We start from the raw sequence: 27,490 nt of genomic DNA on the forward strand, positions 1-27,490 counted from the left end.
CCTCCCCCTGACAGCCGCAGCCACGAGTCGGCAAGCGCTGGCCCTAGCTTCCTCCTCAGGAGACGCCAGCGCTCGCGTCCACTCACCTCTGCCGGATCCCTTAGGGCGTGAGCGCACTCTCGTGCCCGCTCTTAAAGGGGCAGCGCGCACACCGGACCTCATGGACGAACTTTGACCTGTGAGTCCCTGACTATAAGAGGGGTCCAGCGCCCTAGTTCTATGCCTGAGTGTTGTTGTGTTCCCTATAGTTTGTCTATGCAAATGGTCCCCTAGTGTTTCCTGCTCCCAGTGTTTCCTGTTCCTGTAACCTGTATCCTGATCTAGTGCCGTGCTTAGCTGTAGTCATGCTGTGCTGGATACCACGCCTGTCCTGCTTCTCCACGCCTGATGTCTACCTGCTGCCTAGTTCCTGCCAAGCTACTGTCCGTGCTGCCACAGGTACCCTATATAACTATAGACTCTGACCTGGGCCCTTTTGGCCAGCTGCCTTACCGCCAAGACGTTATGGCCCAGTGGGTCCACAGACCCTTCGGGACACTACGCTCAGGCCATGGACCCCGCTGGTCGGTTCAAGACTATGATGACGACACAGGAGATGCGAGCGGATATGCTTGACCTCCGGTCTTGACAGGACCAACTCCTCCAGGCGTTGAACATTCTTGCACGTCGGCAGGAGGCACAAGCTGCCGTTCCTCCTACTACACCTCCTGGCAATGTGGATCCTCAGTTTACACCTCTTGGCAGTATTGACCCACGTGTTTCTTTGCCACTTCCTGACCGCTATGATGGAGAAGCAAGTACCTGTCGTGGTTTTCTTAATCAATGCCAGATCCACTTCAGCTTGTATGCTAGGACATTTTTGTCTGATGGTGCCAGGGTCGCTTTCATCATTTCTCTCCTCACCGGAAAGGCTCTTGCATGGGCGAACCCTATCTGGGAGAAACAAGGACCAGAGACCCGTGACTTCCATGTCTCCCTCCTGAAACCAGTGATCCTGAACCGCTATTCCAAGACTCCCAGCCCTGCGGTTGCCTCCAGCGGCCCCTCGGACATCTTTGTGGTCAAAGAGATCTTGGACACCAAGAGTGTGAGAGGAAAGACTTTTTATTTGGTGGATTTGAGGGGGTTCGGTCCTGAAGAGAGGTCCTGGGAGCCAGAGGAGAACCTCAATGCCCCTACTCTTCTGAAGAAGTATCTCTCTCGCTCTGGTCCCAAAAAGAGGGGGCGTACGAGGGGGGATACTGTAATGTCCGTGGCTGCGGGCTGTTAGCTCCAACCTCCCCCTGACAGCTGCATCCACGAGTCGGCAAGCGCTGGTCCCAGCCTCCTTCTCAGGAGACGCCAGCGCTCACGTCCACTCACCTCTTCCGGATCCCGTAGGGTGCGCGCGCACGCTCGTGCCCACTGTTAAAGGGGCAGCGTGCGCACCGGACCTCATGGACGAACTTTGACCCATGAGTACCTGACTATAAGAGGGGTCCAGCCCTAGTTCTATGCCTGAGCGTTGTTGTGTTCCCTTTAGTTTGTCTATACAAATGGTCCCCTAGTGTTTCCTGCTCCCAGTGTTTCCTGTTCCTGTAACCTGTATCCTGATCTAGTGCCGTGCTTAGCTGTAGTCATGCTGTGCTGGATACCACGCCTGTCCTGCTTCTCCACGCCTGACGTCTACCTGCTGCCTAGTTCCTGCCAAGCTACTGTCCGTGCTGCCACAGGTACCCTATATAACTATAGACTCTGACCTGGGCCCTGTTGGCCAGCTGCCTTACTGCCAAGGCAGTACGGCCCAGTGGGTCCACAGACCCTTCGTGACACTAAGCTTTCTTTCACCCGGGGCAAAGATTCAGTTCGGCGCCCCTTCCTCCACAATTAGAAAATAACTTTACAAGATTTTTTTTTCTACATGCCTTTTATAGTAACAAAAGCAACAGAGAACTGATTATTGCACAAGGTCGTATGACGGCTTCATTTTGTAAGGTGTCATAGGGCTCCAGTAGAGGAAACCGGATACCTCCAATTTTATGTGGGAACAGAGTTGTTTTTTCCTGTTGGATTAAGTACAAATCTGGCAAAAACAATTGTGGCATGCCTTATTGGGTGGGGCAGGGCCGCCATCAGAACAGTAACAGTGGTTCTGCCGTATGGAGCCCGGCCACAAGTCTTACAAAAAGGGGCTTTCCACCAGTGCCTGCCAATGCTGCCCACTGTTGCAAGCCAGAATCAATGGTGCCAATACAGTGTCATCTAGGTCAATAGAACAAGCTAAAAACGTCATGGCGCCCGTTTCTTTAACCTAAGTAAAACTAAATGGGCCCAAAATAACAGTCAGGGCCTCCCTCATTTCTTCTGGTTCCTCCTGCCTCTATCCCTCTCTCCTGCTCCTCACAGTGACGCGACATGCATCTGCATCCATGTGAGGAGGCAAAGCTTTCTTTCTGGCGGTGGTAATCCAGGCAGCAGAGCGCATCAGTGAGGACAGCCTGTGAAGCAGGATAGTCTCAGGTAGGAAGACTACCTGGCTGCCAACACCCTCTGGCGGCCTGTCATCTACACTCTTCCCTTTGCTCCCCCAAAGAACCTCGACCACCTTCTATGCCCCTCTCCTCCTGCCCCACAGAGCTTGTACCACCATCTGTGCCCAACCACACTTAATGAGCCAAATCCTCTTCTGTGTCCCCTGCAGCCCCCAGAGACCCCTCTACCACTTTCTGCTCCCCACAGAACCCCTACCACTTTCTGTGCGCCTTCCCCTTACAGAGCCCCTGCTCCCCTAGCAAAGCCCATGTCCCTTGTATTTCCTGTCTGGCACCCTCACAGAGCGCTGACACCATATCACCCCTCACCCCTAAAGAGCCACTGTCACCTTCTGCCCCCTCTTACAGTGCCTGTCTCCTTCTATCTACCCTGTTCATGCTCCCTTACAGAGCCCCTGGCACCTTCTGAACCTTTTCCCTGAGTCCCTGTTTTCTTTGGTCTTCCCTTTCCCACCCTTTTACAGAGCCCCTGACACCCTCTGACCCCCCATACACCCCCAAAAAAAGCCCCTTGCACCTGCTTCTGTCCCCCCTAACAGTGGCCTGTCTCCTTCTGTCTTCTCTATCCCTTCCCCCACACAGAGCCCCTACAACCTGCTTCTGTCCCCCCTCTTACAGTGCCCTGTCTACCCTGTCCCTGCTCCCTCAACGAGCCACTAGCAACATCTAAACTCTTGCCCCCACAGAGCCCCTGCCATCTGCTTCTGTTCCCTCTCCCCAAATAGAATCCCTGTCTCTACTTGTTTATTTATTCCCACCCCTCACAGAGACCCTGGAACCTTCTGATCTCTCACACCCCTCAGACTCCCTGCCACCTGCTTCTTTCCTCTTGCCCCTAACAGAGTCCCTGTCTTCTTCTGTCATCCCTGAACCTGCTCCTTCACAGAGCCCTTGGCACCTTCTGACCTCCTTCCCCTAAAGAGCCCTTTCTGTCTGCTTCATTCCCCCTTCGCTAATAGTGCCCCTGTCTCCTTGTGTTCCCTGTCCCTCCTCTCTCACAGAGCCCCTGGCCCCATGCCCCCCACAGATACGCCACCACCTGCTTCTGTCCCTCCTCCCCTTACAGAGCCCCTGTCTCCTTTTTCTCCACCCCCGAAAAGCCCATCCTACCTTGTAACTGGACCTGCCCCCACCCCAGCAATGAGGGGTCTGGAGCTCAGAGTTTTTGTCAGTATGGGGCCCAGAATTTTTTTGTGGCAGCTCTAGGATCGAGCATTGTTTCTGGGAGAGAGTATCCCCCTCACATGGCATCCATTGAAACATGCCATAGTGCTGCCATACAGCCTCCTGCACTCAGCCTAACATTTAAATTTAAGCTTGTTTTGCCCGTGCTAACCACTCTCCTCCTTTATGCAAATTGAGTCTGCTGCCAAAATAGTATGTATTTCCATTATCATTACATTTACATTTTACTATTAACTCTTACTGCAGCCTCGCTTTCTAACTATGCCCTCATATATACCATTTCCTTATATGTAACAAGCCCCTAAATTGTTCTAAAGTTTTATATGCACTTGTTTTCTGGGATTTAAGAGAGACAAATGTACTTGGCAATGAGTTAACCTTGTCTTTTGAAAAAAGGAAATGCTCGTATTTACTTTAAAATCAGCCTGGCTCGTTGTACTGGTCAAGGGTTTATTTGATAAGGCAGGTGAAATGGAGAATGACGCCTCCCAGGTTTATGTTGCTTGAAGTGGTGTCAGTTACCTATACAGAAGTGAAACTCCAGCCTACCTGAGAAGATTACCAGGGAAGGACAGAGTCTGATCACTCAGCACGAATTATATGAAATATCTTTGCACTAAACAGATGAAGAAATGATTGGAAAGACTGAATCGGCCTTGCACTGGCTCATGATCATAGGAATTTTGTTAAACGTTAAAGCTGGGGACACGGTGGAACCAAATGCCTACGTAAACCTGTCGTACTTCAACCCCGAGCATAACCTCACTATTACAAAGTATTGTGAGTGTGGTTTGTTTGGGCTTAACTCGCCTATAAGTGATTTCCAAGGACTGGTAGGCATTCCCATATCACCTAATCTACAAGGGTGTGATCCAAGTACCAAGTTTTCCGTCACATCGAAACCTTGGATTGCTCTTATTGAAAGAGGGAATTGTACCTTCTCAGAAAAGATCCTCCTGGCTTCCAGTAAAGGTGCACAAGCAGTGGTAATATACAATGCTCCCCCCAGCACCGGGAATCAGACCATCCCAATGGTACACTATGGTAAGCAAGTGCTAATTAACTCTTTGAAGAATGCTATTTTTCTGTCTGCTGTGAGTTGTAACACACCAGTTTATGTCTGCATTAATGATACACTGAAATAATGCTCGGTGTCATGCTATTGTTCGCAGTGAACTATCTAAACAAATGCTTTTAGTTGTGAGAGGCAGCTCTGTGACCTGGAATTGCTATACGGCTGTGTATCGCAATTGGTTTTGTAAATGCAAATTAACTCCCTTGCATATTGTTCGCTGACAAGTGCTTATTAAAGACATTTAATTCCAGTGCAGGAAGATTCTCGGAGGTGACAGTTTTCAAGCTATGAAAGTGGCGTTTTTAAACGCTTCTTAACACTTGCACTGCTAACATAAGAAGATGCGTGTTTTTAATTGCTTTGTTTTCTCAGTATTTCCCTGTGGCTACCAAAACCAGCTATTTAAAGATGGCATTTAAGTGCTTTGTCAAGCGACATTCCACCTTAAGAAGGCCTACTGCTACTTTTACTACTATCGTCAAAATATCAGTTGGGGAGAAGAGGTCAATCTTCTTGGATCATGGATGGACTACCCATAGGGCTACCTTTCATATCTAGTTGTCTTAGAACATGGCCACACACTACTAACTTAAACCAGTCACAATATTATTTCTATGGGCTATACTAGAACAACCCTTATGTTAAACTGTATACTTATCTATGTACTGATATAACATAAGCAATTTCTTACCTAGTAATTTGAACACTTTCAGTATAGTCATGATATTAACTGATTGTTTTAGTCTCTTTAAAAGGATAACAAAGTATATGTTTAGAGTAATATCAGTATAATGACATTCTAATTAATGGAGGATAGTATGTTGACCTATAGCAGAAAACTACAGAGCGGCTACCCAGTAGAACAGAACAATTCTATCGCTTTTGCTCCTTTAGAAGATAAGTGAAACTCTGCTGAATGTGGTGGTGGGTGGGCCCATTTTATGACAAATGCTCTTTTTGTAAAGCCAAAGCCTGAGACATGCAGAAATATTTATATAAGCTAGACACACCATTAAAGGTGTTGTCCACTACTGGACAACTGATGACCTATCCGCCGGATAGGTCATCATTATATCAACTGTGCGTGTACGACACCTGGATCCCGCACCAATCAGCTGCTCCGGTGGCCTGCAGGCACCGGATGTCATTGCACACTATGCATTGTACGGAGCCGGAAGCAGTTGGCTCCGTACATTGCATAGCGGTTGTGCTGCAGAACAGTAGCACTAGTACTATTCACTTGTGTAGGAGCAGATCTGCAGTACTGCAGCTTGGACGATATTCCGAGGCCGGAGCCAACTGCTTCCGGGATGTGCGTCCGGTGCCCGGAGGCAGTCGGAGCAGCTTAACGGTGTGGGGTCCGGGTGTTGGACCCGCGCCGATGATATACTGATGACCTTTCCAGTGGATAGCTCATCAGTTATTCAGTAGTGGACAACCCCTTTAAGACAAATTCTGGGAAAAACTTAAAAAATCCTTTTGAATATAACCACTCTCCCCATAACTCTTGACATTGCTGGGTCCCTCACTTATGTGATAACATATCTGAGGGTGAATTCTCAGGGTGAAACATGCGCCTCTGTACTTAAAGCTCTGGTAGGGATAAATGATCCCATGGGTCATATACTTTGATGGGTGCAAAAAAATGTGTGACCCAGAAGAGGTAAGCGTTAAGGGCATGTGGGGCTGGTGCACCTTGGGCCCAGCAGAAATTATTTTGAAGAACTGGCGTATGTTTACAGGTAATTTAATTAACAAATTGTAATAAATTATCTGTGAATCACCCCATAAGAACTGTCCCTAGAAGACAGTGAGGGGCTCCAAATCAGCTTCAAATGGGGTTGCCTTCTACTGGGCCTTTGGAGCCCAATATTGTGTCAAAACCTAGGCCCATCTGACGAACCTCTGGAAGTCTGGTGGGTGTTTGACCCTGCTTACAAGGGAGGGAAGAATGAAAAAACATTTTTTTTCTTAAATAGCTCAATGAAAAAAGTTGTGACTAAGGTAAATCAGCACAATATGTGAATAGTTTGTAAGATCATGGCAAGTCTCGGGCAGTCAATATTGCTTGTAGACTCCTTTGCTAGTAAGTTGTATATAGTGTATGATTCTCGATGGTGCATTTGTTTTCCATCCTCTGGTGATCCATGATTAAAATAGCTTCTGTTCACCGGTTTCAGTGGTGGATATGAAGTCAAATACCTGGTGGCCAGCAGTAAATGCAAGTTCCAGTCTCTGGTGGCTAGTATTATATTTCATTCTCCAGGAGAACTTCAGTAGCACCATTTCTTAGAGTTACTCGGTTGGAGTAGACATTTAACTTTGGCCAGCTACACTGTTGGTGAAATATACTCCACTCTCTTGTCAGTCAACAGCAGCAACATTTGCACCCCTTGCCTGAAAAACCCTTGACATGTGTTGCTACTCTACAAAGTGGCTTTCTCATGAAACATCTATTTTAAAATGTGCATACTCCTAGTATTACTGTGTGGTGACAGCTTATATAGTAAATAGACTATGCATAGTGCTGCATAAAAGAACAAAGCAATGATAAAGATATATTTATTTAGACAGAGACTACAGACACTTTTTTATTACAGCTAAGTACATATTTATTCCATATTTGTTTCAGACAAAGAAGACATCTAATTACAATGATAAGAGATATGATGAAATGTAATATTATTGTATTCATGATACATAGCGGGCTTACGCAGTGACCTTTGTGCTTGCTCCAGCTGTCCTGATAATTGCAGGTGGCTTTCATGTTGGATATTAGTAAGATCTATAGATAAACAAGCAGAACTCAGACATCACCCAGACACCCACGTACAACTAAATCAATGAAGCCACTTACTGTACTAGGGTCTGGGTGTAGCACAAAAAGAATCATGCCTGGTTATATTTCTGTAGATCATAACAATGAAAGTATTTTAACTTGGAAATACTACATGTGGCATCTTGCAGGGTTGGTTGTAGAGATAATACTATCTAGCGATACACTATATGGCCAAAAGAATGTGGATTCCCCTCCTAATTATTAAATTGAGATGTTTCGGACTCACCCATAGCAAACAAAAGCATAAAATCAAGCACACAGCCATGCAGTCTCTATAGACACACATTGCTAGTAGTATAGGTCCTACTGAAGAGCTCAGAGACTTTATCAAGGCAATATCATAGGATGTCAACTTTGCCACAATTCAGTTTGTGAAATTCTCGATCCGCTAGATCTGCCCTGGTCAACTAATAGTGCTATTATTGTGAAGTGGAAGATTTTAAGATTAACAACAGCTCAGCCACGAAGCGAAAGACCACACAGACTGACAGAGCGGGGTTGCGGGGGTGCTGAAGCATGTGGCGCATAAAAATTGCCAATCCTCTGTTCCAATGCTCACTAAAGCGTTCCAAACTGTCTCTGGAAATAACCTCAGAACAAGAACTATGCGTCAAGAGCTTTATGAAATGGATTTCCGCAGTCGAGTAGTTGCACACAATCTAAGATCACCCCGCACAATGCAAAGTATTGGCTGAAATTATGTGAAGCACGCCACTACTAGACTCTGGAGCAGTGGAAACCTATTCTCTGGAGTGATGAATCACATTTCACTATCTGGCAGTTCGATGGATGAATCTGGGTTTGACAGATCCTCGGAGAACGCTACCTTATAGAATGCAAGGTGTCTACTGTAAAATGTGGTGGAGGAGGGATAATGCTCTATTTTGGCTGCTTGCAGGGTTTGGACTAGGCACCTTATTTTCAGTGAACGGTAATGCTACAGCATACATACACATTTCAGACAATTATATGCTTCCATCTTTTGGGGAAGCCCTTTCCTGTTCCAACATGCACAAAGCAAGGTTCAAAAAGACATAAGCTGATGGGTTTGGTCAAGACGAACTTGAGTAGCCTGCGCAGAGACCTGACCGCAACCCTATCTAACACATTTGGCCATATGTTTGGCCATGTAGTGAACATATCCATCACCCAAATGTTTATACTCGAAGAGTCACGTACTGTGCCCATATGATACCACCATAAAGAGCAAAAATGAATGCCTCTATTCGTTTACATAAGCCTTTATATAGGATTTTCACCACCTGACTCAGCTTAATGTCAATTCTATTTTTTGTTGTTATACGACTTCTGTGTAGACATATTTCATTTACTCAGTTCTTTCAGTAAGCTTTACATTGAAAGGCACTCATGTATATAGTTTCCTAGTTCATTCTTACAGGTTATCAGAGGCAGAAATCTTCGAAAATTTTGGACCATTCTATTGTGAATATTAACATCTTAAAATGATGAGAAATGTACTTCTTTTTTCGGTCTTAATGCTATGGTGTTATGGAATGTACTGTCGCAGAATGGCGAAATTTGGTAATTTGTTCATATATCTTTCATATGGCTCTGTATTTTGTTATATCCAAACATAAGAGATTTACAACAAAGAGCAAAAATGATACCCCAATATATTGTCCACATAATACTGCAATACACATCCCACATAACACATACAATTGCCCGAGGGACAGGTGTGGGGCTGTTTTTGGAAAAACATAGCCATGTTTTTTTGATACTCGACAACCAGGTTAGCCTCCTCTCGCCCCATGACCTAGTATGTCACGAGGAGAGCTTGTTACCGCTAACCCCCGTACTATTACGTCATACCCAGACCATCACCAACCGACATCTCACTGTAACTTTTAAACCCTTAGATGCCATTGTCAAGAGCGACGTGGCATCTAAGTAGTTAGACAGAGGGAGATGGCTCCCTCTGTCACCCCATCGGCACCCAAGCGTTGTCGTTGTGGGGTGCGACGGGTTGTCATGGCAGCCGGGGACCTAACATGTGTATGCGCCTATTAAGCTCTACCTTTTAATTTGAAGCACTGACAGGCAATAATAAACTTCAATACGATGTAGTATCTTCTGTATTATAATCTTCTTGCAGATTATAAAGGCCAAACATATTAATAAGAATTGGGATTTCAGGTTATACTATAATCGAGTAAAAGCATGTCTAACTTTTCCGATAGTTTTAAACTTTAAGCTCTCATAAAAAAATAAAAAAAATAGCAAATGCATTTCTCTGCTACAAACACACCAGAAGTGTCTAGAGAAAGGATGCTGAAAGCTTTGAACGCTACGGGGTGACCTTATGTCTTGGGGATATGAAATAAAACACAACATGGCTTGTTTTCACTAATGCACAACGTTTGCTTGCCTCACTGGAGCCTCGGCCACAGTACATGTCACAATGGATTCTTCTCATACTCGCACCCTTGTGACCAGAAAAAAAATCTCATAAATAGAGTATCTTCATATATCAAGATCCTCTGTTAATGTTAGTGTGAGCGCATGCATTGCTTTCCCAGCAGCACAGGAATTTACTGGCTTCATACAAACAGAGAGTGATATTGTGGAGAGGATATTAATTGTCATGATCAAAAACCTTTACCTGCACATCATTTTCCTAATACTGATATGTGGCATCTGGTCTCTGAACAGCGTCCTTATGTGGCTTTGCAGATTGCCGCCATCACAGAATTTATCAATCATCAATACTAACCATTGCATTGTGTTGATTATAGCAAATTTCTGCATTAAAAGTACAATTTTATGATTATTATTCTATATAAAAATATAATGTAAATACATGTACCTTGCACTGATCCTGAGTTACAGGCTGTATTACAGTCTAGAGCTGCATTCACAATTCCACAGGCTTCAGAGCTGAAATCTCCCAATATTCCTTGCTGGCTCAATGTCTGCACAAAACTTGTTCTGATTATTTTCATTCTTGTATCTACAGCATTTACACCAGTACTGTACTGCAAACTGATGTAGGAAAAGGTAACTGCTTTATAGGTGCTCATGTAATGTTGTCAACTGTTTCCAATGACAGCCATCCAGCAGAACTGTGAATGCAGCTCTGGAATAGAAAACAGGCTATAACTCAGGATAAGTATGTGCAAGAGAAAATTTTTTACAAAGTTGATCTTTTTTATGTCGAACACAACAAAGGGTCTTTCTAGGGTTACACAAGAAAAGAGTGCTTCTTGTCTGCTACATTATCTCACGTGGAGTTAACATCTCTGTCAGCTGGCCAAGTGCAAAACCTACAAGCCTGCGTCTGTCTACCCGCTCTTTGTTTTTCCTCCCACTCTCTTTGTCAGCTGTTGCTGGCAACCAATCACGATGACACATCCCTTTCTAACCATCTCAGGGTGCAGAGTCATACTTGACTGATCTATGCTTTCAGCTGTCGAGGTCTGGCCTATATGCCCTCTAGAGCTGCATTTAGGCCCTGTTAATCACTATAGAGCAATATATTGCACAATTTCATTTTCTCTGTGTATGTTCAAAGCAAATGCTATAAATGGGGATGTATATTTCTTATATATACATTAGTGGTGTGCAACATGTGACTGAAGGCTGCATACTGTTACTGCACACTGGGATCTGTCCTTCCACAGAAGCTGGAGAGTCACTGGTTGAAAACCACTGATATAAATGTATAGTCAAACAATAAATCGGTAAATGTATATAAGGTCCTATTCACATCTCTATTTTATCTAGCGTATCTCGAGAAAGCTAAACGTGTCCATAGGGCACCATTAGGCCGATGAAGGCCAAATCATATCCGTTTGGCCTGCATTGGGTGGTATACATCAGTATAAGTATGGAATAACATAGAGGACTACACTATTCCATCCCATGGGATCCATCCAGCAAAAAAAATGTGACTGCGCAGTATACATTTTAACATGGAAGCCTTTGGCTGACATATGGCATACTGTACGTCACAGGCATTTGTTTAATATGTACGTCATGGGCCTTTCAATAGCTTTTCATGACGTATACGTTAAATGGATACTATAATAGTCTATGCGTGATGGATGCCATTGTTAGACAACCATCACAGCCTACGTTTAACGTATGCATGGGGAGTTTTTTTTTACAGCCTATAAGTTAAATGTAGACAAAAAACGAGCTGTAAATGGGACCTTCAGCACATATATAATAAATCTAAGCATTAAAAACACATTGAATATTATATGGACAGGTATTGATGGCTCCAAAGTCAAGTACCTGGCAGATAATCACACTGGCCAATGACGTACAGCGATGACTTTATTGACAGATGAATTAGCTGCATGTAGGGGGATTTAGACCATACATTGAGTGTGCAGTTCATGTTGAGCCTTGTGCATCTATAGCAAATGTAGTCAAACATTGTTATCCTTCTGTAACCATTAAGTAGGTCCGTGGACTGGCACAGCCTCTCGCCTCACTGCAGCCATGGATTAGACTATGTGTGTCTCTTCCCTGTAGAGTGCTGCCCGGCCTCTGTGCCTATTAGCAGCGTGACAGAGCAGGTGAGATGTATTTGTATCATGTACTCGGTGGTCAAATAGCCTACAGTGCACTGTTTAAGAGTCTCCTTTTACAGCCTACAGTAAAATTGAATGTTATCAGTTAACTAGTAGGTGGTGGATTCATGACAGATGCATTGTACCGCCCCAAATAAGAGACAAGAGGAAGGGTGTAGAGACTTGACACAGAGCAGAATGACAGGGTAGGGATGGTGATGTCACTCCCCAACTTCCAGACTCCTTTGACTCAACTGTACAGCATCTATCTCCGGGGGGGGAATCAGCAAGTAAAGAAAACATTACAAAATAAAGTACAAAATGGAAATTGAGGAAAAAAGTTACAAATTCCATGTACAACTGACGTTTACTTGTTTTAAATAAGCTAAAAAATTATTTTGGCGATATCACCCTTTAATTCTGGTAGTTCCCTACAGAGATCAGGGAGAAAAGGCTTGCTTTCTGTTTCCAACAAGTAAGGCCCCATGCACACGACCGTAGAATTAGTCTGTAATTACGGACTCATTCACTTCTATTGCCCACAGACACCTTCCCATATATTTAAGTGAAGGTCTCCGTGCTGTAGAAAGGCTCCGCAAAAGATAGGACATGTCCTATTTTTTGCTTTTTACCGTGCTCCCATACTTTATATGGGAGCACGGTCCGCAAATCCACAGCCGGCCATGCCCGTAATCACGGACTGCTATTACGGGCGTGGGCGTGTGCATGGGGACTAAACCAGCAGTGCCAGCGTTCATGAGGAATGGTCTCAGCAGGGTGCCATAGCCACATCTCCAATAGCCCTGCTCAATGCATAATACAATTGCCACTCACTTATGCATGAGGCAGGGCTGCAGGAGGGAACTAGTAGGTGAGTCAGCTTGGCAAACCGTTTAGTCCCTGGTATCTGACTGACTGCCATGGGCTACACTACGGTTTGTATTTGCACTACTTTGCCCCAAATACATTATTAATTGTTACTGATATTTCCCAGTGTTAACTCAAAAACATAAATCTAAAAACATAAATCACCCACCCACAGCTTTCTGTATATTTCTCCATCAGTAATTACATTGCTATAAATATAGTCATCTTTATAAAGCCATCACTGATAGTTAATCCCTATCAGCCTGGAGCCGTCTGCTTTGGTGGATGTTAAAGGATTATGCAATTTACTTTTAATACAATAGGATTTAAAGTGTTTGTTTTTTTTTCAAGTATTTGGAACATTTCATAAAACACATATTGCCAGATGTTCAATATTAAGCTGGGTGGTGATCCCAATATGAAAGCTCTTTTCTCCGTAAATCTGTTTGACAGTAGTACAAACAGAAGAAGCTCATACAGTACAGGAGATTGTATGTAGACCATTGCATGCCTGACCTCATGTATTTCCTGGTGGCATAATGTAGTGTAACTGCAGGAATGTAGTGCCATTAGTTACGTGATTATTTCTACACATACATTACATGAGCACATTACTTCTGTTGTACTTTGCCTCACTAGGATACTGATTTTCCTTGCGTAGATCCAGCAAATGATAGCAAACTAACAGGAAACTGCTGTAAAAAAAAATTGCTAGATCTTGCCTCCTGACCAGGATCAAGATTGGTGGAGGATCCCTAAGCAAATCATGAATAAGGACCCTTTTACATTTTTAGAAAAGAGGAAAATGATGAGTTGCATAATACTTCCCAAATAATTTTACATTACACTGCCTAAATAAGACCACAACTCAATGCCAAAAGAAGAATAACAAATACGGTGCCCACATAATGTCAAGATAATACTGCCACACAGTACCCAAATACATTTTTACATATGCCGAAAAGAGGTATTCTTATTTATATGTGCTGGTTTTTTTAGTGCTGCATGTGTGCTGTTGTGCTGTTTTTGTTCCCACTAGGTGGCGGTCTAAAGAAGGGGAGGCCTATTCAGCCTATTGCATATACGTGGCCAGTCCAGCCTGTGTATTTATGTTGTGCTGCTGATGTTCAAGGAACTGTAATGTTATGACCGTTTATTTGTACAGATATGATGATGTTTTGGCTTGCTGGCTATTCTAAATTGTATGCGCCGGGATGTACAGCCCAGATGCCATTCTGCCTGAATTGCAGTTCGATCCAGTCCGGTTATGACGTGTTCTGATGCTGAGGGTGGTGCTTGCTCTATAAAACGGTGGTGTTCCCACCAGTGACTGTTCAGTTTCGGTGGAAAATTGGAGAGAAACTGGGCTGGAGAGAGAAAGCTGCTGCAGGGCTATGTGAAGAGAATGCTGGTGTGCAACAGCACTATCATTTAGCCTACGTCTGTGGTCCTGATTTGAGTCGCGGGTGACCGGCAGGAGTACCCGTCGTATGAGCAGTGGTCGTATGAGCAAGCAGTCAGCTAATTGTGGCCTTCTAGGACTTACATTGCCGGACCAACCCCTATATCAGGGAGGGGCCCAGTCCGCAACAGTAAAGCCAAGCCAATATGCAAAAAATATACAAGGCACCGCCAGATAAATTTTTTAAATGTTTTATTGTGCAGCACATAAAGACATTACAGCGACGTTTCAGGACACAGGCCTTCCTCAAGCTATATATGCACATATACATATCATATGCACATACCTCCCAACTTTCAAGAATCGCAAAGAGAGACAACTGATGCGGCGCATGTAGCACAGCAATTTTTTTTCCTTTTAAGACACACTTCTAACCCCGCCCAATCCCCACCCATACACACCCGGTTCAGCCGACACAGTATCATGCTCCCATAGTGCCTCCCCACCATACAATACCCCACACAATATAATGCAACTATAGCTGCCCCCCACAGTATAATACCCCATGGTGCCTCCCACATAGTATAATGCCAAATAGCTGCCCCCCAAACAGTATAATGCTCCCATACAGTGTTATTCCCCCATAGATGCACCCATACAGTATTAAGCCAACACAGATGCCCCCATACAGTATAATGCCCACAAAATTCCCCAATCAAGCATAATGCCCCATACAGCATAATGCCCCCACAGCTCGTCCTACACAGTATAATGCCCCCATAGCTGCCCCATACAGTATAATGCCCCCATAGATGCCCCATACAGTATAAAGCCAACACTGCTGTCCCACACAGTATGATACCCCATAGTGCCTCCCACACAGTATAATGCCAAATAGGTGCCCCCACATAGTATAATGCTCCCATACAGTATAATCCCCCATAGATGCACCCATATTTTATAATGACCAAACAGATGCCCCCATACAGTATAATGCCCCCAAACAGTATAATGCCCCCTGAGCTACCCCCATGCAGTGTAATGCCCCCTTAGCTGCCACAATACAGTGTAATGCCCCATAGTGCCATACTGCCCCTGTAGATAGTACCAGTGTCAGCTGTAGATAGTGCCCACATAGTTGATGCTAGTGCCACACACACAGTGCTTATGTAGATAGCATCACAGTGTCCTCTGTAGATAGTGCCCATATAGTGCCACAGAACCCATGTATATAGTGTCGCGCCACCCCCCTGTAGATAGTGCTAACACTTCTTCTGTAGATAGCGCTAAACCCTCCTGTAGATAGCGCCTTTGGGACATAAATGGACAGTGACGTCAGGGTCTCCTTCAGGAGTAGAATCCCAGGCCAGAGCGTTGGCAATACTCTAGCCGGGGATTCCACTCCTAGAGGGAGCCCCTGACGTCAGGGGCTCCATCTAGGAGCGGAATCTACAGCTAGAGCGCCGGCAATGCTCTGGCCAGGGATTCCGCTCTTGGAGTAGCCCCTGACGTCACTGTTCATATATGAACAGTGATTTTAGGGGGTTTTAAGATGCTGGAATCCCAGGCCAGAGCGTCAGCAATGCTCTGGATAGGGATTCCGCTCCTGGGGGAGCCCCTGACGTCACTGCGGTTAAACTGCACTCATACCCTATAGGGAGTTGGCTATACAGCCATTTCTAATATGTTGTATATGCTCTTTTATAGTGTGTGTTCTTTTAATTGAGCAGTTCTAGTATTTCCAGTTCCCACTCATTGGCCTGCAACTTTGCTCAACTCTAGGCTGCTGTTTATGACAGACTTTGTTCATGAAATAGACACAAGCTACAGGATGCAGTAAACAGATTGTAGTTTGCGGATGAGCTGATAGAGGAGTCAGGACCTGTTCGCACAGTTTTTTTGCAGGCAGAAAAAATGTGCCTCAAAATTCCTTCAGGAATTTTGAGGCAAATTTAACCTGCCTGCAATAATTTGCTGCAAGTTTTGCTGTGTTTTTTATCCACGGCAATTGAGCACTGTGGGCAAGAAATGCTGCGAAAAACGCTTTCTCTGCCTACCATTGATTTTAATGGGAGTTCAGAGGCGTAGCCGCGGCATGTCGCTTTTTTTTTTACTGTGAGCGGCTAAAAGCCGCCATCAAAAAAAGAAAACGATCAATGGGAGGCGGTATCGGACGGTTTTTGGCGCTGATTCCGATGCAGTTTGCGCATCAAGATCAGCGTAAAAAAAAAATCTCTGTGAACTGGGCCTTAAAGTAAATGTTTGTGTGGAACTTACAGAACAGCAAGCGCAATCTCGCGAGATCACGCTGTAAATCATGCTTGCTGTCATTAACTCCCACACTAACGTTAGCAAAGTGTCGGCAGTGATGAATAGACATCCCGTCCTGGTTCTACACTATGTCTATTAACTCTCAAAACACGTCAATAACTTTAGTTTGTAAAGTGTAAATGAATGGAGAGAAATGTATGGCGCTGATTGGTCACTGATTGGTCAGCGTCATACACTTCTCTCCACAAAGCCCACTTGGTCAAAAAGTAAAAACACGCTGAGTTGTCTATTAAGAAACTCATTAGCATAAATGTAAAATAGGTCAAAAATGAAAGTTTTTCTAAATAAAAACCACTGCTGTAATCTACATTACAGTGCAGATCACATTATGTAGGAGATAGGGCACTTATAATGTCGTGACAGAGCCTCTTTAAATAAAATTCTAGCTGCCACAGTCACCACTAGAGGGAGCTTAGGAGCTTAATGTATACTGTTATATGTTGAACTCAATAATAACACAGTATGCAGTAAGCTTCTAAGCTCCCCCTAGTGGTGGCTGCAGGTTTCCAGAATATTACCTTTGCTCAATGTCTATGCAGGGAATTTGGAGCTTTGTGTAAGAAAAACAGAACTCTGACAGCAGTAAAAATACATTTTAAACTTATATAGCTAAATTAAAAAAAGGGTGTTCAAATGTGGAAATTCACTTTAAGTCTGGGGCTACAGTTGCGCACAAATCATGGGAAAAATGCGGTCGCAATGCAACTTCCATTATTCCCTACGGGGGAAGAAAATCGCATTAGTGTTATGACCGCAAGTTCTGGCCCGACCACGGGTCTAATGACCCTGTGATGCTGTTAATTCAGAACATTACCCCCTGTGGGATTTGTAATACGGACGCTAAAATGCTGCCGCTTTACAGCCATCTGAATGAGGCCTACGGCCCGGATCACAAACGCAGTTTTGATGCAGTTTTTGGCTCTGTTTTTTTTAGCCAAAGCCAGAAGTGGATCCAAAAAAGAAAGGAAAGGTATAGAAAAGACTGATGCATCTTATTTCTTTTGCGTCCACTCCTGTGTTTGGCTAAAATAACAAAAACTGCATCAAAACTGCGTGTGTGATCTTGGCCTCAGGGTATCGATCCTCGCCGCTTGTCTGCTCCAATAGTGAACACTCCCTTCACCACTTGCCGACACAGGATGAGAATACTTTGCGCATTAAGATGAGCATTCTCGTCCGTCGTCCTGTGTGACAGCCGTGTCCGCGCACGATCAGGAGCAGGGCAATGGCTGTAATACACAGCCGCAGCACCGCTCTAACGGCGGAATGAAGAGAAGCCTCTTCTCTCCGCCGTTAACCCCTTGAATGCCGCAATCAAAGCTGATTGCGGCATTCAAAGTAAATAAGAGAAGGGGGAACTGCCCTTTGTTCGCGTCACAGGAAATCCCTGTGACGCGATCAAAGCCCATAAATTCTATGGCCAGACAGCCCAGGGTCCATTGTAGGACCCCAGGGCTTTCTGACCATATTTCCATACTGAAGTATGCTCTAACAACTGCCTGTGTAATAACAGTACACAGCATAATGTACTGGCATATAGATATATGCCAGTACATTACAGTTAAAAAATCAATATCAAAATTAAAAATCCCTCTATGGGATGAAAAAAAAAAGTTAAATTAATTTAAAAAAAAAAAAGCATGTTAAATAAATAAAAAAAATAGTAAAAAAAATACACGTTTTTAAACTGTCCTCAAGGCCAAAAGTGGCCATGTCCTTAAGGGGTTAATGGTATTGATAATAAAGCCGTTGTTATTTATGCAGTTTTCGAATATTTTCTTTATTTTCACTACAAAACACCACATTTACTAACTCTGCCTTGACGGAAAATACATATTGGATGAATTAAATTCCAGTTTGCCACAACTGCTCACTTACTACTGAAAGAAATCCTGGCATCTTCCATTACTGACCAAATCATTAAAATTCCAGCAGCTTTAACCACAAATCAACAAAACCTAATTTCCATTTTATGCCTGATGTCTAACAAGCACAATTATATAACCCGAATCCTTCAGATGCCTGGTATTAGTTATAGAATACATATATCTGCAGCAACGCTAATTTGATATGCAGGCTGTTGTATTTCTTCTAAGTAACCCAATGCGCCATACAACCCTGTGCTTTCATTACTGGATCCATCAAAAGTTTCAATTTGTAATGGACTTATTATTTTGTGAAGTTCTCTCAGATTACGGAGTCCATGCTGTCAGGATAGGGTCACTGCAAGCCGCATAGACTCTGGCCCTCTGCATAAAGTCACAGCAATGAGCCTTCCGGGTGCCAACCTCATGATAATTAATATACATTGCAGAAGAAAGCAATTTATGTAAAGGACTGCATACGTGACAGCTATTAAATTAAAAATAAACTACAAATCAATGTTTCTTTTTATGCAATCTCCCCACTCATTTTCTCACTAGCCCATATACAATATATACATGCAAGTAAACCTACAGCAGGATCAGTCATGAGGCAACAGTGCCACCTAGTGGCAACTTACTAGTATTATCGCTTGCTGCTGAATCTTTTTTTTACAGTGCAATTGGGAAGTTATAGGGCAATATTAAAGTGATTTTTCTTAAAGAGGCTCTGTCACCAGATTTTGCAACCCCTATCTGCTATTGCAGCAGATAGGCGCTGCAATGTAGATTACAGTAACGTTTTTATTTTTAAAAAACGAGTATTCAGAACGCCCAGCTTCTGGCAGTGCAGACAGCGTGTTCTCGAGAGATCACGCTGTGACGTCACTCACAGGTCCTGCATCGTGTCGGACGAGCGAGGACACATCGGCACCAGAGGCTACAGATGATTCTGCATCGGCGTTTGCAGGTAAGTCGATGTAGCTACTTACCTGCAAACGCTGATGCTGCTGCAGAATCAACTGTAGCCTCTGGTGCCGATGTGTCCTCGCTCGTCCGACGCGATGCAGGACCTGTGAGTGACGTCACAGCGTGATCTGCCAGAAGCTGGGCGTTCTGAAGAGAAGTGGATGATACTTCTCGTCAGAACGCCCAGCTAGTAAAAGTATTAAAAACGCCCCGATGTACGCACATAATACACGCCCACTTGGACTTTTACTTTTCAACACGCCCAGTTGGACTTTTACAAGCCTCATTTGCATAAATACAAAAATGGTCATAACTTGGCCAAAAATGCTCGTTTTTTAAAAATAAAAACGTTACTGTAATCTACATTGCAGCGCCGATCTGCTGCAATAGCAGATAGGGGTTGCAAAATCTGGTGACAGAGCCTCTTTAATGTTCTCAATCTTGTTGAGTCCTAAAAATACGAGGCTCATTTAAAAAGAAAACAGACTCTGAATGCAGGTGTTTTGGAGGATTTTTTTGAAGTGTCATTGGGAAAATGGGAAAAATCATCTTGTACAACGCTTCAAGAAGAGACATGTCACTTCTTTTTTACGAAGCGTAATTTTACGAGGCTTTTTTTAAATTCAGCAGTGTATGCCTCGTATTAAATAAACACTGTGTATTTCCAACAGAAATCAATGGGAAACTCTTTGCAGGCGTGTTTTACAATACAAGCGTTTTACGCTCTGAAAAACGCATGAAAATATGGCGTGATCATGGCTTCATCCTTCCTTGTCAGGATTATTGATTGTAAGTCTAATTTAGCATTTATATTTGAACACATATTTACAGTACAACTCTTTAGTCCTGATTTCTATGGCTGGAAATTCCTTCCAGTCTAGTATGTGGAGGATCAAAATGATGACATTAAAGGGATATTTCAAAGAATAACATTTATCACCTATTCACTCATTTATTGTTTCTGTAACTCACATAGAGTTGTATAGAACAGCAGCGTCTATAATCGACTACAAACCCCTCTTCAATGTGGGCATGCTGGTTTGGGATGGGTGGGGAGCCTTAGTGGCATATTTGGTGGCATTTTTCATTTAGTGTCATCTTGTACATGCTTTTTTTTTTCTTACGTTTTAAGATGCCACATCCAGAGCATGCTGCGTTTGGAAAAAAAACGCCACTGACAAGAAAATTAACACAAATTGACACGAAAACACCACAAACAAAAACAGTGTATGCACTGCTTTTTATATTTGACTATAGATGCCGCAAAAAGTGTCACAAACACGCATAAAAACGCAGCAAAACTCTGTGTGTGTAACCAATCTAAGGCCTGATTGACACTAACGATGTATATGTCCGTGTGCCGTGCGTGAAAACAACAGACAGCACAGGGACCTATTATTTAGACATGCGTGATTCATCATCACGCAGCGTGTTTCCATTGCGTGAAACTCACTGCATGTCCTATTTTGGTGCATTTTTGCAGATCACGTACCAGAGAAATGCAGAGAAAAAAAGAAAGAAATAAAAAAATGTGCACCAACACTGACATAAAAAACGGATGCCACACGGAACACACACTGATGCCACATGGAACTGCAATGCTGCGTTTTTTGCGGACGCAAAACGGACACGTTCGTGTGAATCTAGCCTAAGACTGATTCATGCTGCGTTTGGAAAAGAACGCCAATGATCGCAAAATTGCCTCACAAATGCCACAAACCAAACCAAAACGCAGTTGTATGTAGTGCAATTAATATTGTACTATATACTTAAATGTAACAGCTGGCTGCACTGAAACACGCCTGAAAAAAACCTCAGCAAAAAAGCAATTAAAAACGCCATGAAAAACACACAAAAACGCAGCAAAACGATGTGTGTGAATCCGGCCTTAGGGTTAGCTTGTGTGTTAGAGGCACACAGGAGCCGCTGTCAGCTGAGTCGTCCAGCTGACAGACGGATTTAGCTTACAGTGGCGTTATGCAGTCTTTGTGTAGTGGATACATAGAAGCTGCAGCCCTAAAACAAAATCATTTTTTTGTATAAATGTATATTTGATAAAAAATGTAAATGACAAAACACATACATTACATTAAAAAAGCCTTCAAAGGTTTACACAGCCGTTAAATTGAAAACATAACATTCTGACTGCCTGCAACTGCCACTAGGTGGAGCTTAGGAGCTAACTGCATATTGTTATATATTGAATTCAGTAATAAGGCCTCATGAACTCAGCTGTGCCCGTAATCACGGTCCGCGATTATGAGCACGGCCGGCCGCTGGTGGCCGCAGACAGCCATCCGCATTTTTGGCCTGTGCTCCCATACATACAAAGTATAGGAGCACGGTCCGCAAAAAGCAAAACATAGGACATGTCCTATCTTTTGCGGAGGCTTTATACAGCTCGGACACCTTCCCGCAAATATACGGGAAGGTGTCCGTGGTCAATAGAAGTGAATTGGTCTGTAATTGCGGACCGTGCGATGGAGAATCTACAATAAAGGAAAATCCTCATCTTGTATTTTCATTGGTCGCATAGCTTCATTTTTATTCATTCATTTTAGTCAAATCATTAAAAAATTCATAAGTTATGGCTAAGTGAAATAGCATCACCTAAGAGTTGATGGTGACTACCTGTGATGTCACTGCCCTATTCACCAGACCTGTCACCATGGCACAAGTACATCAGTGTTACAGGAGATGCCCGCAGGCCAGAAGCAGCCTGTGATCTGCCACACCTTGATGGTGTTATGTGAGACGAGGTTCTCATATTGCCTCACATAGGGAATTACTGTTTTGTAATGAGCTGTAAGTGCTGGTGATCTTGGTTATTAATAGGCCTCTCCCAGGCTGGCCATAAATTGAGTATTTGGCAATTATAGCCATGAACTGAAGGCAGCTCTAATACCCACTTGATATAATATATTTTTTATCAACAGCATCTTTTCATTGACAGAATTCAGGTACAATAAATGGCGCTTGTAGTCTGTTCACAATTCCCAGGTAGAGCAGTCACGGACACCAGTATCCATTCTTTCCTATTTGGCTAATGCAGGAGCGTTGCCAGGGTCTTAAAAGATCAGGGGCACAAGCACCAATACATATGTTTACCACCCTCCCCCGGAAAAATAAATAAATCTATATCTCAGAGACAGCATATCCATAAGATTATGGCCCCCATAGCTCCCCCCTGTAGATAGTGCAAAACACACACACCCTGTATATAGTACTAAACACACATCTGTAGATATGCCACACACACACACACACACACACACACACACACATCCCTGTAGATAGTGCCAAACAGCACCCCTTTGTAGATAGCGCCACACACCCCCCTTTGTAGATAGTACCACATACTCCCCCTTTTGTAGATCGCGCCACACAACCCCCTTTGTAGATAGTACCACATACTCCCCCTTTGTAGATAGCGCCACACACCCCCCTTTGTAGATAGTACCACATACTCCCCCCTTTGTAGATCGCGCCACACAACCCCCTTTGTAGATAGTACCACATACTCCCCCCTTTGTAGATAGCGCCACACACCCCCCTTTGTAGATAGTACCACATACTCCCCCCTTTGTAGATAGTACCACATACTCCCTTTGTAGATAGTGCTACACACCCACTCCTTTGTAGATAGTGCCACATACTCCCTTTGTAGATAGTGCCACACCCACCCTCCTCTGTAGATAGTACCACATACTCCCTCAGATACAATTGAACGTGGCAGTCGCCCAGGGCATCGGGCCAAAAATCTGGGGCTTGGGCCCCAGATGCCCGGTGCTAGTGACGCCACTGGGCTAATGTATAATTTGTATCGGGAAAATGCAGGAATTTTAAATGGGAGTTTTCAAGCGCGGTGATGATCACAGTGGAGATGGCTAAATGGTGCAGGGGTTAACAGAGGAAAAATTTACCTAGAATTTAATTCTGTTTAATCTTAATAAGTTTTCCTGAAACAGAGCAGCAAATGTACTGCTTCCCTTTCACACAACCATAGAGTCAAATAATAAAATGATGTTCGCATGCAGCCACCACAAGGCGAGCTCACTGTATTGGGATGTAGAGTATACAGCTCCCATTAAGCTCTATAATAAATATCTATGCAGTCCTAATGCAATTCCCTAGTACAATAAAGGGGCATTTACTTTATAGACATTTATGGCACATTTCTCCGTGTTCTGGAGATAGGACCAAGAGGTGGGACCTGCACCTATCAGATGTCTATGATGGGAATATCCCTTTAATGAAGGTTCACCTAAGAAGCTTTGTTTTAAAAAGTGTAACTCCAGGCAAAAAAAAGTTCAGAGCTATGAAGCTCTTGCCCACAATCTTTTACTTCATTTACTTTTACTGACTTCAATGGCACCAGCCTTCATCTGCAATAAAATGACGAAAACTTTATAATCTAAGGTACTATGAGGGTACACAAGGGCCCACTGAGTCCACTGTGATTCAGGTGGAAAATAAGGATAACGGTAGCAAAGGATCCCTTGTGTTTCTAACCTGCCATGGTAGACCAAAATTTATAGCCATCAAAAATGTCATGTCCGGTTTCTTTATCATCCCTTTTTCACACCCATAAACATGCCTGACAACTGTAATATAGACATGGGTTGTCGTGATGAGACAATCTCTTTTAATGTACAAAATCCACATGTAGTGAGCTCCCCCTAGTGGTGGCTGCAGGCAGCCAGTTTAAGCATTTATTTCTCTGACTAAGGGAAGCAGGTCATTCAGAGCTATACGAGTATAAAAATGAGCCCCAATCCCTATTAAGATGCATTACAAAACTACAGTGGACATTAACTCTCAGTGTGTGTGTGTGTGTGGTGGGGAGGGGGGAGTATTCCAAGGTTTGTTATCTGCTGCACCATTACTGACACATGTGAATCTACCATAATGTCAATGAGACATTAATAGTTTTATCACAGTGCACAAGAGTTCAATGTCAGCATACAAATATAGATAGGTAAGCGATTGCTAGCTCTGTGATGGAGAACGCTATGTATGGGTTTGTTGTCAGGGGAACTGTAGACACAATGGGCACTGTATGTCTTATTTATCTGGGCAAAGTACGTTACTCTCTGAGCAATGGTTGACACTATATCACTATATGTAGGTGCAAGACAGTTGTCATGAAGGGTCTGTGGACCTACTGGGCCGTACCACCTTGGCGGTAAGGCAGCTGGCCAACAGGGCACAGTTGAAAGTCTATAGTTCGTATAGGTACCTGTGGCAGCTCAGACAGCAGCAGGGCAGGCTCGGCTGGGACTAGGCAGCAGGCAGACGTCAGACGAGGTGACGCAGGTCAGACGTGGATACAGCACGACACGACTTTGGCACAGCATAGTGCTCGACCAGGAAGGTATGGAATGCTAGGAACAGGAACAGAAACTGGAACTGGAACAGGAACTGGAACAGGTACAGGTACAGGTACAGGTACAGGTACAGGTAACACACTAGGAGGCCATCACATAGACAGACTAGGAATACACAACAAAGCTCAGGCGTGGGAGGATGGGGCTGGGACCTTCTTATAGCCCAGGGTGCTCTGAAGTAATCAGCTTAACTACCAACATGCGTGCGCTCTGGCTTCTCAAGTCTGGACTGAGCTCGTGAGCGCAGCCTGGTGGTCACTGTGGAGCCGGACGGCCGTATGTGCAGACATCTCTTGAGAGAAGGGCGTCGACTGGATGGAAGGAGTTCGTGGTCAGCGACCACAGACGTTACAACAGTATGGTTCTATGTGGGAAAATTATGTAATTCTTGGGCACTGTCTGGAACTATTTGGGCCCTATATGTCTCCATGTGGGCACAATATGGCTTTATGTTGGCAAAACATGGCCGCATGCAAGACAATTCCAATAAAAAAAAAGACATTTTTTAAATAAATCTTTTGCAGAAAACAGACATGATTTACTTTTGTCTCCCCCTATGATAGTTGATGCTGATCATTTGTTACTATAGTTCTAAAGCAGACACATTTGAGAACTTTCTGGATGACAGTCTCAGTGATTATTAGTAAAGAATAAATGTAGAGTAACACGCGTTATACCTTGTCTATATATATCTAATAGTAAACAAGGAGCTCCATCATATGAAGAGAAATAGGAAAATCAATTACTTATTTATTTTTTCATTTGATCAAACAACTGAATAATCAGACAATTTGCACAAGAACTAAGAACTTTTCTTTGAAATAATTTTTAGGAATTCAGAACATCCCCTTCACCCTCAAAATCAACAATTGCCCGAAACTGTTGGAGATGCACCTACACCCAAAGGGGGACACTGCTTGAAGGGGTTGTCCAGTCTTCAGGATAGACCATCAATGTCTGATCATTGGGGGTCCAACTCCCGGCACCCCCGCCCATCAGCTGTATTGAAGGGGCCGTGGTGCTCAAACGAGCAATGCTTCCCCTTCATTCCTTATCTATTCGTACTGTGAATCGCCGACAGACTTGTAGTAGCAGCTCACAGTATTAGTCATCTCCTATTGAAGGGAATGGGAGAAGGCTGTAATACTGTGAACCCCCTCTACAAGTGTGTTGTCGGTTCACATTACGAACAAAGACAGTAATGAAGAGGAAGCATCACTCGTACGGGCACCGCGGCCTCTTCAAAACAGCTGATTGGTGGAGTTTCGCGCGTTGGACCACCACTGATTAGATATTGATGACTTATCCTGAGGACAGGCCATCAATTTCTTATGACTGAACAACCCCTTTAATGACAACGCTTAGTACTGGACTTGGGTAATTGAGCCCACCAGAGGAAATTATTATAGGGACCCACTCTCCATCTAAACAAAACTTTTAACAACATCCTAAACTATAAAAAGGATGAAAAAACTGCCACACTCCATGTATAAATCAAACGTGAATTCATTATTCACACAAAAATGTGCAACGTTGCAGCCAGGCTTAACAAAGAACTCATGGAGTCTAAAAAGTATATTTGTGTGAATAAAGAATTTACGTTTGATCTATAAATGGAATACAACGTTTTGTTTTTTTTTGCATCCTTTTTATAGTTTATGATGCTGTTAAAAGTTAGGGGCTAAAGGGACCCCAGAGCCATGGGCCCCCTCAGAGCCCAGGGTCCCAGGCGGTCGCCCTATCCGCCCCTCTGGTAATCCACCACTGTTTCAACCCTGCAAGGCAACAGAGCTATTCACTCTCTAATATGGGCACCAATTTTTAAACTTAAACGTGTTGTTCTGAACATTCTGTGCAGTCACGCTGGCAAGGCTTTATTTAGCGGAACAATACTTGTACACATTACCAGTTTGGTGTCCCTATAAATAGTGACGTGCTGTTTCATAACTTTAATTATGCATGCTCATGCTTTCATAACACCCTGAATGAACTATAATTGCCTGCGTTTATCTAATGTTCCAGAGATTATAGATATATAGGCGGCAGCACATTGCCTTTAATTGTTAACTTGTGTCAACTACACATTTACTGACTACATGCATCTTATGCTGTCTCATTGCTCCGATCATTGTAAAGTTGGAGATATGTTATACAATCCTAGTACTTGCTCCTATCTATAACCTTCCAATGACTATTGCAATAAAAGAGTCCATAAAGTACCTGCTAAGTAACTTATAGGCCCCAGGCAAACCCTGTACGCCTTTCCCCCAACTACTGTCACGCCTATGGGGTATGTGGACCCACTAAGCCACTCCGCCGTAGCGGGGTAGTAGCTGGCCAAAGCATAGTCAATAACAGTCTCTGGGACAAGAGTACCTGGATAAATGATTTGGTAGACACTTGGCGTAGCAGACACGTGGCGTATCAGACACGAGGAGTAGCAGACACTTGGCACTGATGACACTAGGCGTGGCAGATGATGCTTGGCACAGATGATACTTGGC

The 27,490-nt window shown here is 43.8% G+C and overlaps 1 protein-coding gene across 1 annotated transcript in view; it reads left to right on the forward strand.

Moving 5' to 3' along the window:
* The first annotated feature begins 4,191 nt into the window (after positions 1 to 4,191).
* RNF128 (ring finger protein 128) overlaps positions 4,192 to 27,490 on the forward strand; it is a 104,379-nt gene continuing 81,080 nt past the window's right edge. Inside the window, exon 1 of the mRNA XM_075835867.1 lies at positions 4,192 to 4,760. Within this exon, the coding sequence (XP_075691982.1) occupies positions 4,349 to 4,760 (412 nt within the window). The 5' untranslated portion in view covers positions 4,192 to 4,348. The remainder of the gene's footprint in view (positions 4,761 to 27,490) is intronic.

This window comes from Rhinoderma darwinii, chromosome 8 (assembly GCF_050947455.1).
Source record: "Rhinoderma darwinii isolate aRhiDar2 chromosome 8, aRhiDar2.hap1, whole genome shotgun sequence".
In the NCBI taxonomy this organism is placed as follows: Eukaryota; Metazoa; Chordata; class Amphibia; order Anura; family Rhinodermatidae; genus Rhinoderma; species Rhinoderma darwinii.